Source organism: Melanaphis sacchari, unplaced genomic scaffold (assembly GCF_002803265.2).
Source record: "Melanaphis sacchari strain LSU unplaced genomic scaffold, SCAv2.0 Contig2059_pilon_pilon, whole genome shotgun sequence".
NCBI lineage: Eukaryota > Metazoa > Arthropoda > Insecta > Hemiptera > Aphididae > Melanaphis > Melanaphis sacchari.
The window spans coordinates 2,393-16,550 of record NW_020271015.1 but is presented as its reverse complement, the minus strand read 5'-3'; the positions used below and the strand labels follow the sequence as shown (position 1 = coordinate 16,550).

At 31.8% G+C, this 14,158-nt stretch overlaps 3 protein-coding genes and 1 pseudogene across 3 annotated transcripts; all 4 read right to left on the bottom strand.

Annotated features, from left to right (window-relative positions):
- Positions 1 to 7,171: 7,171 nt before the first annotated feature.
- LOC112593450 lies at positions 7,172 to 8,250 on the bottom strand. The gene is made up of 3 exons (XM_025337842.1): positions 8,233 to 8,250; positions 7,944 to 8,140; positions 7,172 to 7,511 (listed from the first exon to the last, which is right to left on the bottom strand). Exons 1-3 carry the CDS (start codon positions 8,248 to 8,250, stop codon positions 7,172 to 7,174), a joined length of 555 nt encoding a protein of 184 aa, XP_025193627.1.
- A 1,286-nt stretch (positions 8,251 to 9,536) lies between these two features.
- On the bottom strand, positions 9,537 to 10,069 carry LOC112593451. The gene has a single exon (XM_025337843.1). It carries the CDS (start codon positions 9,888 to 9,890, stop codon positions 9,537 to 9,539), a length of 354 nt encoding a protein of 117 aa, XP_025193628.1. The 5' UTR covers positions 9,891 to 10,069.
- On the bottom strand, positions 9,899 to 10,524 carry LOC112593449. The gene is made up of 2 exons (XM_025337841.1): positions 9,989 to 10,524; positions 9,899 to 9,903 (listed from the first exon to the last, which is right to left on the bottom strand). Exons 1-2 carry the CDS (start codon positions 10,455 to 10,457, stop codon positions 9,899 to 9,901), a joined length of 474 nt encoding a protein of 157 aa, XP_025193626.1. The 5' UTR covers positions 10,458 to 10,524.
- Positions 10,525 to 10,534: 10 nt separating this feature from the next.
- Positions 10,535 to 12,664, bottom strand: LOC112593452 (annotated as a pseudogene).
- Positions 12,665 to 14,158: the final 1,494 nt, after the last annotated feature.

Below are 14,158 nucleotides of genomic sequence, written 5' to 3'. Positions count from 1 at the left end.
CGAGTTATTTACTTGAACAGGGTCTGTTTTTCTAGCTTGGACAGAACTATACAAACAGTCAACATGTGGCATAATTTTATGAAAAATATTCAGCCAAAAAATAAAATCAGTATCTTCTAGGAGCCTTTTAATACCAGTGGCTTGATTAATTGTTTTAGCTTGTAAAGATGTTTCAATTATTTTATCCATACAAATAATCAAGTCTTCCCTGTGTTCAAAAACAGTATTAACGGTTCTTATATTAAAGTTCCATCGAGTCTGTACTGCTCTTGGCAAACGAACACCGACTACTTCATCTAACACTGATACCCTCTGTGGCGAATGAGAAAAAAACACTGGTAGTTCAGATAAATTAGAAAAAAATACACGAACTTGCTTATTTTTTGAAATTGATTGTATCATTATTAGATTCAATTGGTGAGCATAACAGTGAATAAAAAAGGCGAATGGATACTTTTCTTTTATCTTCACATTAACACCACCTTTTTGGCCACTCATAACCGCTGCACCGTCATATGACTGAGCAATCAATTTATTAGGCGATTTTTCCAGAAGTGGATCAATTAAACCAAAAATAGTTTGTGATAATGCTTCGGCATTATGTCCATTTGGATTCTCAAAACCCCAAAACCGCTCAACAGGTCGACCTTGTACTTCATATCTAATAATAAGAACCAACTGAAAGATATTTGAAATATCAGTAGTTTCATCAACAATTATGGAAATAAATTCTGACTGTTCAATTTCATTTACTATTTTATTTCGACATACTGACAGAATAGAATCCAATAAATCATTTTGAATTGTTTTGGAAGTTCCTTTAAAAACAGTAGATTTTTCAAAATGATCACGCAAACTAGAATCTAAATCAGTACAAAGGTCGAGAATTCCACGAAAAACGCCCTGATTTTTTGAAGATGTTTTTTCATCATGACCTCGTAGTGGTAATTCGTGTTTACCACAGCATTTAATACAATTTAGAATTTTATCTAGAACATAGCGATTTTTATCTACTAACTCGTTATGGCGTTGGATACCTATTTTATAACCAATATCAATTTGATGTCTTATATCAACTTTGCCTAACAAATTCAAGTTTGTCGCATTGTGAATATGTTTGAATGAATTTTCATGCTTAACAATTTTCGCATTTAGATGTTGCAAATCAGTAACTCCTATTTTAGTCCAAGCTGTTTCACCACCAAAAAGTAAACAAGGAAAACAGAAAAGAGCTTGTTTTATTTCACATCCACATAACCATTCATTTTTGATATATAATGCTGGATTAAAATTTCGAAAATATTCACTTTATCCTTTTTTATATTTTGTCTTTAAATCTTTTAACTCTGGTAAAGGCCTGCCATTATTTTTTATGGTTAATTTTTGTTCGAACGATAGTAAAGAAAATTTAATATTTATTAAATTATGAACAGAATTCGACATGTTGAACTAATTAAAATTCAAAACGATCTATTGTATTTAATTTGTATAGGTACTTACATTACGTATTTGCAGTGTATGACAACAATATACATGCTACTAGGTGCAGGTCGCAGTACAAAATAGTGATGTTAAAAAGTAGCAGTCACTGCTACTTTTCACTGCGACTTGCCATGTAGCAGTAACAGTGTCTGCTACTAACACATAAAATAGCAGTGATCTGATCACACTGTCGTTATCTGTGATCACGGTTAAACTGTGGAACTGTGAAAACTGTGAAACTGTTAAACTTGTTAAACAGTGAAAAATACAAGCATATTGTGTATAGTTTCTTATCACCTAACAGTCATGGCGCGGTATCACACAAAATAGTAGCCACTAGCCAGACGTACGGTTTGAACTTTGAATTTGAAAGTTGAATCGTACATGTACGTTAATTAAGGCTAATGTCGTACGATGTACAATAACAAAACTATTAATAGTATTAACTAATATCGTACGCTTTAATACGATAAATAAGACGTACAAGATTTTCAAAGAAGAATTGTATTTTATTTTGAGCGTGCAAGCTGTTAGACGAGTAAAAATATCGGACATTGAAGACACACTAGATGTGAGTACATCAACCATATGATTTTAAAATTATGTTTATTGTTATTTACTACAGCTATACGTAAGACCTAATTATATTACGGATGATTACCTACTATGTAGTGTATATTCAAATCTTTTCTTTAATTTTAATTAATTAAATTGTCTATAATATAATAATATTAAGTAGTATGTAATATGTGTAGTAGTATAGTACTTACTAAATACTAAAAGTAGTATGGTTTTTTAAAGTACTTCTCATATAGTTTTCTGCTGTCGTCTGTGATTACTGTTTCTTTGTTAGTTTTAAAAACATCCAGTTTTTAAAATCAATAATTAAGTTCCTAAGTCATACGCTCGCTTGAAACATATTTATCACTGTAAATAATTTCAAATAAAATAGGGTGTTGCAAAAATCTTATGTACTTAAAGTGAATCAGTGAAAATGACGATAACTACCTACCTCAAATCACTGTTACAAAAAAACAATTTGGTTATTATTTTAAACTTGATGTATGTATATTATATTTCTCCTTAAAACATATTTAATTATATGACGTGTATTATAAATAATAATAACATTAACAATAGTAATAATAATAATAATAATAATTAATAGTTATAATAATATAATAATAAAAAAGTTTGATACAAAACTATACAATTAAAGAATTTTTGTTTAAAAATATAATTTGCTTAACTTTTTCTGGTTTTAAGTTAGAACGTCGATCATTTATTAATAATCCTGTTTTAGAAAAAACTCTTTCACATGGTACAGAAGTTGCTTGGCAACAAAACATTCTTCTTACCAAAATGGATAAATGTGGAAAGTTATAATAATTTTGCCTCCACCATTCTAATGGATCTTTTGATCTAGGCACTAAAGCATCATTAAGATAATTTTGAACCTCCAATATTGCCCTTGACCGTGATGTATTGGTTGGTCTTGATTGACTTGCATGCACATTTAAAGTACCCCAAATGGAAAATTCATCAGCTTCAGTTGCAACAGAATGTTGATGTTCAACGCTATGGGTAATGTCTTCTATATTGTTTGATTTAATTTTTTTAATAATATTTGTAACATCATCAACAATTTCATTTTTAGCATTTTCAGACAAGCTGGCATTTGATAAAAATAGCAAATTCTTAAATCGTGGATCTAAAAAAGTACATTTAGCCAGTGTTTTGCTATGGCAAATGTTACCCCAGCTATTTTTATTGTCCATTGCACTTAGAAAATTTTTAATAACTTCATGAATCCTAGGATCAAAAGTTTTGCTTTTCATTTTATGACATACTTCAAACAAACCATTGACTATGGGTAAAATCATTGATGCCGTCATATAATTTTCACCACTAACTACTTTTGTTGCCGATTCAAATGGTTTTAAGATAATACATAATTCTTTAACTATTGTCCATTCTATGGTGGTGAGACTACTTGGAGGATTCTCAAGTAAACCAAGTGATGCCCGTACTGGCTTTTCTAGTGAAACAATTCTTTCCAACATATAATACACACTATTCCAGCGAGTACTCACTGCTTGAATTAATTTTCTAGGTTCACTAATACCACTATTAATTTGGTTTTTTTCCAAAATTTTATGGGCTATAGTACTTTTTCTAAAGTGTGTGACTATAGTCTTAACTTTATTAATCAAGTCAGATTCACATTTAAGACTCTCTTCAACCACTAGATTAATAGTGTGAGCGAAACAGCCCAAGTGTTTTAAATGTAATGTATGTATAGCGTTCTTTATATTGCTTGCATTATCTGAAACTACTAAAACAACTTTAGCTTCCAACTTCCATTTGGTTATAATGCTTCGAATTTCATCACTTAAATTTACAGCAGTGTGCCTTTCGGAAAATTCTCTACACTCTAGAAGTACTGATTTGAGTATAAAATCTTTATTTACAAAATGAGCCGTAATTGCTATATAACTCTCATTGCATCTAGATGTCCAACAGTCAGTCGTTAGGCACACATTGTCTGCTTCATTTGTTATGAGATCTTCCACTTTAGCAACACATTTCTGATACTCAAGAGGAATTAAAGTCTTTGAAATCGCTTGTCGAGTTGGTAAACAATAATTTGGATTTAATAAATTTACAAATTGTTTAAATCCTGTATCTTCAACTATTTTAAATGGTTGAAAATCAGTTACAATCATGTTCAATAACGCATTATCTACACATTTTTTTCTATCAGGTGTCATTTTTCTTGGTAAAAAACTAGCAATAGATGACTGTTTGCGTTTAAGTATACTGGTCGAAGATGATGAAATAGTGGAAGAAACTGATGAACATGGAATAGTGGTTGAAGCTGATGGAATGGTGGTCAAAGGCAATAATGAAGTATTCGAAGACAATGAAACCACATCATTAACATCAATTGTTTCTTCAGTTTCTTGATCAACCTATTCGATTTAAATAAAATTGATACTTCTTCATATCACCCAAATGTATTAAAGCCAAACTCAAATTTTAAATATTAAATTCTAATTAAGAAGTTTAATAATTTTATATTTTATGTTTAATAGAATTTATTAGTCATTTTTATAATTGTCTACATTTATAAGTAGATTACCTAATAGTAGCCCAAATTTTCCGATTAATTGTAAATTGTAAATTGTATATCTGTTGAATGTAGTAATATTAAATCAACATAATGAAAACTAATTATATCAATAATTTGTAATAAAAACTTTAAGTGCTACATATTTACAGCTCTTATTAATAAAATGAAGATTGAATTTGACTTTTTACTTTTTAAGTTATAAATTTTTTTACTTAAATACTTACTCTTTCTGCTATATTTATGCCATGAACTCCGGTGATGTGTTTTTTTAAATTGGTTAGTGACGTTTTATATGACAATTTTTTTTTGCATACATCACACACAGCATAAGTGCTATCAAAAGCTGTCATATATTGCCAAACAGCACTAAAACGTCTTTGTTGACTCATTTTTTAATTAATTTGTAAACAATTAAAATAATTAAAAATATAAGAAATGGAATAGTCGAAAAAATTTTAACTTCTAAACACTTAGCACATCACTTAACAACACAAGTGTTAAAATGAACGCATCAGACATTATAAAATAAGAAATGTTTACAATAAAATATTTATAAGAATTTGTTTTTTAATATTTTACCAAAAACAATGACTTGGTGGGGAATTAGGGAATAACCATAAGACAAATCAACCAAATCCATGGTAAATGATTTTATTTATAAACAAAAACATACTACATAAATTAAAAATATAAGACAAAAATAGAACCATTGACCAAGGGTTTAATATAATTTTCAAATATCTTATAACAATATTATTTTTATTATTTCAACACTGAATACTGCTATAATTTACTAGTGGCAAAATGTTATTAAATATTTTTAATATCGATATAAATAAATAAACGTTCTTGTTGGGAGTATAATAGTTAAATTTAATGTGTCAATATAACGACCAATTTTGATTCTTATAAAATAAAATGAATTAATTATATTTAAAATTGAAATTGGATCATTTTAAACTAATCCTCCAGAAAAAGACTACTGTTAATTTATTTATATTGATATTTAATATTTATAAGGAATATTTAATAACTAGGTTAAGTTTGTTTATATGAGGACAAACGTACAACATAGCAAATTTACGTTCAGTAATTCAAGTGTAGTATTATTAGCTTATTTCATTAAACTTATTTATTTTCGAACTCAAAAGGAAGAACATTATCTGTGTCTTCTCGTCGGTTTTTACGATATTTCAATTTTAAAAAACTTCTAGCTCGCTTATTAATTAAAAAACCGACGAGAACATACAGATAATGTTCTTGTCTTAGAGTTTGATAATAGGTAAGTTCACTCTAATATTAAAGCTAACAAAGTAACAACACTACGTAAATGAGACGAAGACGCAGGGTGTTGCGTCTTCTTAATAATACTTCGTTTTTTTTTATTTATACTCGTCGTAAAATATCTATAACATAATCATATTATGTTTTTAACATAATATCTCAATAATAATACGATTTATTATCGCAATTCGCAGTAAATAATATCACTACTTGTGAAATATAGCAGTCAACTGCTACTGCCTACTGCCTACTACATTCGTGATAACGGATTAATGGACAAAGTAGTAATCACTGCTATTTTCACTGTGATTTTTATTATCACAGTAGCAAATTCACAGTGTGATAAATATTTGTCACAGTTTAACATCACTAGTACAAAATAGAAATTAAAGTAATAATAATTAATAGCGATAAGCAACCGACAGCAGCGCTGTTAATTTTAAAAATAAATTACCCAATATATATATAGTATTATATTACTGTATGGACGACGCTATCGGTCGTCCAAACCCGTATAATAACATCGTACAATAAACGTAACCGCACGCACACGATTGCGCGCTTCGCTTGTAACATACGTATTCGGAATATTGGCAATATTGCTTGGACGATTCTGCCGGTCGTCCAATACCAGTACAAAAGAGCGCAGCTTAAATGTACCCGCACGCACATCGTTCAGCGCCTCGCTTATACATACGAACCATACGCCACGACGGACGACGACGCTGCAGGTCGTCCAAATACGATGCGTATCCATATTATGCGATACGCTTCTGGTATCAGAGAAAAACAAAATAATGTAATGTTCGCACACGACAAATGTATTATACCTTTATAAGTTATAACTATAATAATAAATAATAAATATTTTTTAAAAATCAGAATTAAGATTATACAATAAATTTTCTTATTTTTACTAATTTTAGTAGGAGGTGCGATCGTCCCGTCGTCCAAGCCACGAGCCGCCACTGATTATTATACACATTTTCAAATAATTAGACTATTTTTTTGATAACTAATTTTGCGCATGCGCACAATAACTTTTTTTTTTTAAATGGCATGATCCATTTTTGACCACAAATTATTTTTTTTGGTATTTTTTAATGAATTTTAGTGGTTGAATTTCTTTTCTAAGTCAAAAATTGACAGAGTTATAGCAATTTGCTTTTATGTTATTTGCACGGGTATGAAATACGTAGTTGATAATAATAAATACGTAAATAATAAAAATAAAATTACAAATATTGATTTTTTTATTCATAAAAGTTTTATTTATCCAACAAATTGTTCAAACTGTGCACCATGGTGCTGTAAACAACATTCAACACGAATTAAAAATTCTCTGTTAATAGCAGAAATAATTTGTTCTTCTGTAATTTGATTACATGCAGCAAGTATTTTATTTTTCAACTCAAGAAGACACGTAGGTGGATTGGCATACACTACCGTTTTCAAGTGACCCCATAGGAAGTAATCTAGTGGTGTAAGATCTGGTGACCTTGGTGGCCACTGAACTGCTCCATAAGTCCCTATCCACCGATTTGGAAAATATTCATTGAGCTGATTGCGAACAATATTTGCATTATGAGCTGTAGCTCCGTCTTGTTGGAATATTAAATTTGCTCTTATGTCTAGTGGAAGGTCATCTAACATATTAGGGAGCTCATTTAGTAAGAAATCATGATATCGCCTTCCATTAAGAGTGCCATCGTAGAAGTATGGCCCTAATAGTTTACCATTTATTAAACCACACCATACATTCGTTCCCCACACACTTTGATTGTTGGTCTCAAATGTCCAATGAGGATTTTGGTCATCCCAATAGCGATGATTCTGTTTATTTAAAACTCCATTATTTGTAAACTTTGATTCGTCTGTCCAAAGAATGTAATTTAAAACATAAGGATTTTCGTTTAACTGTGTTTCCAACCAAGCAATGAACGTAATTCTACGTTCGGCGTCACCTTCGCGTAAATGTTGAACTAAATCGGCACGATAAGCGTGCATTTTATGTTTTTTCAAAATTTTTTGAACAACTCCAAATGAAATATTTATTTCTCTACTAACATGGCGTATAGAAGTCCTAGGATTTGCTCTCACGTAAGCTAGTATTTGCACCTCAATATCTTCTCCAATAGCATTTCCTCGTCTTGGTTGTTGGTTAATAACTCGTTTGGAAAAAGAACCGGTGTCTCTCAAATTTTTTTCCCGTTTATAAAAAAAGTATGTGATGGATGCTGCCTATCTGAATTTATAAATAAGAAAGAGCATTTATTTTATGAGAAATTAAGCAGAGAAAATTAAATTTATTGTTAAATCATACGAGTAGTTACTTGGATAACGAAGAGCATAGGTTTCTTTGGCAAGACGTGTATTTTTTTGGCATTCCCAATATGTAAAAAGCATGTCAACTTTTTCTGAATTATTATTCATAATAACTAATAGATAAATAGATAAGTATTAAATTTGGTTTAAAACTACAAAATATCGATTTTTATTTCCTATTAGTTACTGGCACTTACTGCAGAATAATATTGACTGTGAAAAATGTCTTAATTTGAACCATTACTGGTACCTATGCCCATGTGACATTATTTATACATTATAATTCTAATGCAATTACTGAGATAAAATTAATAAAGATAAACACAATAGGTAGACAGGTATTTCATAAATTGGATAAGTTATTTTTATTTTTATTATTTACGTATTTATTATTATCATCTACGTATTTCATACCCGTGCAAATAACATAAAAGCAAATTGCTATAACTCGGTCAATTTTTGACTTAGAAAAGAAATTCAACCACTAAAATTCATTAAAAAATACCAAAAAAAATAATTTGTGGTCAAAAATGGATCATGCCATTTAAAAAAAAAAAGTTATTGTGCGCATGCGCAAAATTAGTTATCAAAAAAATAGTCTAATTATTTGAAAATGTGTATAATAATGTTTATTAGTTAGCCGAAGAAGCAGAATTGAAATATATGAAGCCTGCACATAGTTATTGAGTGTTTCCACTTATCGTGATCACACTGTATATATGGATGTATATGACATGGTGTGTAATGTTATTAATTTAGCAATAAATATTGTATGTAGTGGTGTTCTTTATTAAGATTATATTATTTCAAAGTGATGTACATTATTAATGCTCTATAATATCTCCTTATACATTTTGTAAAAGAAAAAAAGAGATTAATACATAATAAAATATGACTTAAGAAATTTAATTAGATTTATTTTAAACACATGTGAAAATTTAATAGAAAAAAAGTAATGTGTATTGTTGTGCATTCTTATAATACAACTCATAATAAATTTTACAATATAATCCATCCACATAATATAAGCTGTAATGTACAGTATGAAACGTTAGGTGTTTGTGCTCGATAATCTCAAGTTATCAAATAACAATATATATTTTTAATGAATTGCATTTGTACTATATTTTTGTGTATCTATATATCAATCGATTAAATGAAGTATAATCATTACGAACGAAGTTGTAGCAGTTTATGATAAGTTTAAATGTCAGTGTTGATACAATTGTAATTAAATATATTGGCATAGTCTTAAAAGTAAAAATATTGTATAAGTGGTATGTAAAAAAAAAAAAAAAATTAACTGAACAACTCACTTTTCTATTTCATTTCCATTCCAAACTTCCACGGTAGCCGCGTCATGTCCCTTGTACACATATTTGTATAGATACATTACGCTCTTCACTGTAGAGCATACCTCAACGTTGGTGTGCGCATCATACTTGATCAGCAAGTAAGGGTTGTATGGCACAACAAACTCATTTCCTACTCGGTGACCTCTGACGTTAGCCTCAAGTCCGTTATTTGGTCTGCGGTACGTCGGGTAACCGCTGTCGGAAATGTACAAAGTCTCTTCGCTGTACTCTTTTGGGTAGTTTTTTGAGCAACTGTTGTCCACCATACACGGACTGTTATAGTTAAGCTGTCCACACGGTCCATGAATCATGTGTGATGTCACACTGTTGAATAGGCGTCTGTCAGTTGCCGGGTCTGGTAAGCAGGCACATACCACATCGTCAACGTCGTCGGCAGTATGCAACTTACTGTCTTCTTGCAAGATAATGAGTATGTGGGCGTGCGGAAGACCTCGTTTCTGAAACTCAATAGTATAAACGTAAGCATCAACATTACCAAACACCTTAGTAACTGTTATATCACGCATTAGCTCCTTAAGTTTTGCATGGAACACCCTTGCCACCAAATCTGGCCTGTCGTTAGCTTTTAACCAATTTGGAATGTTGTCAACAATCTCTGGCCACTTAGGGTTACATGTGAACGTTATGAACAGGTCAGGTTTACCGTACTTACGCACAATGGCCATCGCGTCATGGTAACATTGTTTCATGTAACGGGGGCCGCCTACAAACGTTGATGGCAAAATCATCCTACGATCGACAGGATCGATTTCATCTACATGAAGTTGTTGGTTTATGTGGTCCACAAGCCCCTGATACGCTTCGGCAAACAGCGTCCTTTGATTCTCTCTAGTGTAGCGTAAATTATTCGCTTCCATCCGAACGTACTGATCACACACGTACTGCTGTAACAAAAAACCACCGGCATGCAATAAACTTAATGTTTGGCCGTCATTCACATTTCCATTGTTTCCTGTATATCGAATGGCCAGGCGGTAACACACAAACTCCCTGATGGTGTTCCGAACGCGAACAGCATTGCGGCGGTTACCCTCTTGTCGCAGGTTGTACTGCCAACCGGATTCTCCGTATGGAAAGAACAGTGGATACAGCATAGGATCCGCATGAGGCGAGCCCACTGATATGCTTTGCATCCGGTGTTGTGCGTCCACCGGGTTCGTGTCATAGATGACCAGATCGAGGTTCCTCGGTGGTAGCCCGTCATCACCAACGAATACGACTGCTATTTCATTTGCATTACCAGTTGGTGGATTGTATCGCCGAGGGTCATTATTTGGGTCGGCGATGATGTGCATTGTCACTCTCCTCGGTTGCACCGTGTGATCGGCAGCAGCAGCGTCTTGTTTCCTCTGCCATACCTGTCGCATGGTCCTGTTAACAAAATAATGATATTACAGTTATCTGCGTGTAAATAAAATTAAACCGTAAGTGTAGCAGTTTAGTCTTATTCGGAAGTCTTCTATTATTGTAAGCAATGCGCATAAGATATGTGATGCTCAGTGTAATAAAAAAATATAATATAATACTGTAATAAAAATAAATAAAAAATGTCATAGAGGTAATTAGGTTTAAGTCTCGTTTGAAGCAATGCACACAGCTTAGTGTTGATGTCCATAATGTATGTAGGTGTATATATATAAGAAAAATAAGAATATGACAGTGTACTGGTATTATAAAATTCCAGATGGTAAATCCTATCCTCAAAATGCGTTCCTTTATGAGTGGGTAGTGAATAAGATGTAAACTATGAACATTGGTATTAGAATAAAGGATATAACAACATAATAATTATAAGTATTGCAACACAATAGTCTGGAATACTAATGAAATTAAGTTAATGTAGTTAGTGAGTGGTATTGAATGTGAATGTGTAATCAATAAAATATTATAACAATATTATTCAAGTTGACAAAAAGAAATAACTAAAAGTACTATATAAAGTATGGTAACAATAACGGGTACAGCAAATCTACAGTGCACTTAAGTGTCAACAATAATTTATTATATGTAATTGTTGTTTGTTATGTACAACAAAAAGATATGTTATGTTTATATATACATATAACATAATATAATAGGTGTTGGTAATAGAGTTAATCATTTTCAATATAATGGGTTTGTTTATAAGTGTAAAGTAATAATAATATGTATTTGCTAAATATATGCATAATATACATATACACATTTATGTATATTTAAATATATTACTCGAAAGCCGCTGCAAATGGATTGATTTGCCGTAACAGATTGTCTAAGTCTGTAATCAAGTTCTCCAATAGCGGGTGTTGGCGTGGCTGTTGTGCCATTCGAATCCGGTTGGCTTCCCCAGATTCGATAAAGTACAGCTCACAGTAACTCGGTCGCATCATTTCATTTCTGACAATGTCGTTACTAATCCTGCGATACACTTGCCCATGAACAGTGAACACTTTTGGTCCCCGACCTGGCAAACGTCTTGGGTTGAGGTCAGTGGAAAACGCAGCAAACGCCAAAGTGTTGTTGTATCGTCTGATTTCTTTTCTAAAGTGCCTGGCTACCTGTGAATCATCTATTAACAAACGAATTAATAACTCTGGAGGTTGACCCAACACACGGTCACCCGTTATAGCCATTTGACCATTATTGCAACACGTTGAAAAATGAGACCTTCCAATCTTCTCACAGTGGAAATGATGGCCACCACAGTGATCGCAGACGGCATCCAATGATCCTATGTTGTGCTGTTCGGGAAGTTGGTGTTGAATGCCAGCCGGACGGTCTCTTACGGGCACACGTGCTCTGGGAGCACCCAGGGGAATTGGTACAAACTGTAGTTTAAACATCAAAGTTGTAAAAAAACAATGTCATCTGTTTTTATTTAATGTGAAATATACACTGACTTCATTGTCGACGTCTGGTGGTAAAACGTCGAATACATCTATGAATTCATATACTGCTGCAGCATCAGCAGGCAGCAAATCTACAACCTCAATGTCATCTGGGAAGACTTCTAATTGGGGTTGCACCAATGGTTCTTCGTCTACTCTACCTCATCAATTTGGACTTCAACAATTTCCACGTCCATTTCTTGTTCGCCGTCTGGTGCCGCAATCTCTATAATCGGTTGATTATTTTGTACTACCTAAACATCATATGAGGTCAGGTTTAATGTATCTGTATGTACAAAATTATTGAAATTTAAATTAAGAACTTATTAGTTATATATATATATGTGTGTGTGTGTGTATGTGTGTGTGTATATATTAGAAATAAATATATACATATAATTGTATATATAATATATATTATAATAACAATAAAATAAGAATGTAATGAATCATCATCATTGAAATAATTCAAAAATAAATGAGCTTAGTTGGTGGGTGCCACTTTTTTTTTGTAACAACATATATCATGCTTAAATTGGAATTGAGTATGATAGCACAGTTATATAATAATATTGAGAGTAATTGAAGTATGCACACATATAATAGAGTTACAGGAATGAGTGTGACATTATTATATATTAATTAATATAATATAATAATACCATACATACAATGAATGAAAGCATATAACGTAGGGCTCGGAAGTTAGAGTTGCATATTTTCTATGCCCTTAATTTATAGCAGACAGGCTAGAAATCCGTTTTATACAATGACAAGCAAATAAAAATTAAAAGTGCATATTTTTGCATATTTTGTCAGTTTAGAAAAAGTGTATTCTCAATTTTCATATGCTTTTATACGCCAATTTCTCAATTTACCATTGGATTTTTATGCTCGTTTAATATTTTCTAAACAAATTGATGTTTTCTAATAATTATAGGGTTTTATTATTTTCTTTTGATTAAATTAACAGTCAGAGCGCGATGTGCCTACAACCCAGGCGTATTTATCTTATTGCACTAACGTCTTGCTATCGACGTTATCGTTAATCTAATAGCGATTTGTTCTATATATTAGTGTATTTATAGGAGGTGTATGACTGAATAATTCGTACTGACGTCGAAGGTAGATTTATTGCGAACGTAATAGTGGGAACATTGATAGATGAACCTGGTGACATATTTTTATTGACATCCGAAGTTCTTGATAAGTTAATTTTTCAACAACAGCTAAACTATTTGATGCATCAATGTTTACTTTGTGGCCAGATGGAATCGGCACGGTAATACTTTATTTGTAAGTGATGCGGCTCCGTACATGAAAAGCTGTTACAGCTAAAGCATTATTCAAAAATGATACACGTCACATGTTTGGCTCACAGGTGCATAGAATAGCAGAAGAAATACGTGATCATTTCTAAGGTAGATAAATTAATATCGAGGTAAAAACAAGTATTTTGACTTTTCGTCTCGTACTATATTATTTAGCTAGGCTCCTGGAATTCCACTTCCGCCGGGCCGTATTACTACGTTGGGGACATGGCTACAAGCAGCTTCATGTACTGTCAATATTTTAAAGAAATAAACAAGTTTACAACTTCTAGATTCAAGCGATGCGGTTTCTATTAGAAGCTAAAGACATTGTAAGTGGCCGTTTGTTGGAAATGAACTTAACTTTCATTCATATAAATT

Bases quoted from the DNA above. Each gene is read 5' to 3' on its own strand.
- LOC112593451 (XM_025337843.1), bottom strand. From the start codon at position 9,890: ATGATTCATGGACCGTGTGGACAGCTTAACTATAACAGTCCGTGTATG.
- LOC112593450 (XM_025337842.1), bottom strand. The intron at 7,512-7,943 runs ATTTGGAGTTGT...AGCAAATTTAAT, and splicing joins AGTAGAGAAATAAATATTTC to ATTCCAACAAGACGGAGCTA.
- LOC112593449 (XM_025337841.1), bottom strand. From the start codon at position 10,457: ATGGAAGCGAATAATTTACGCTACACTAGAGAGAATCAAAGGACGCTG.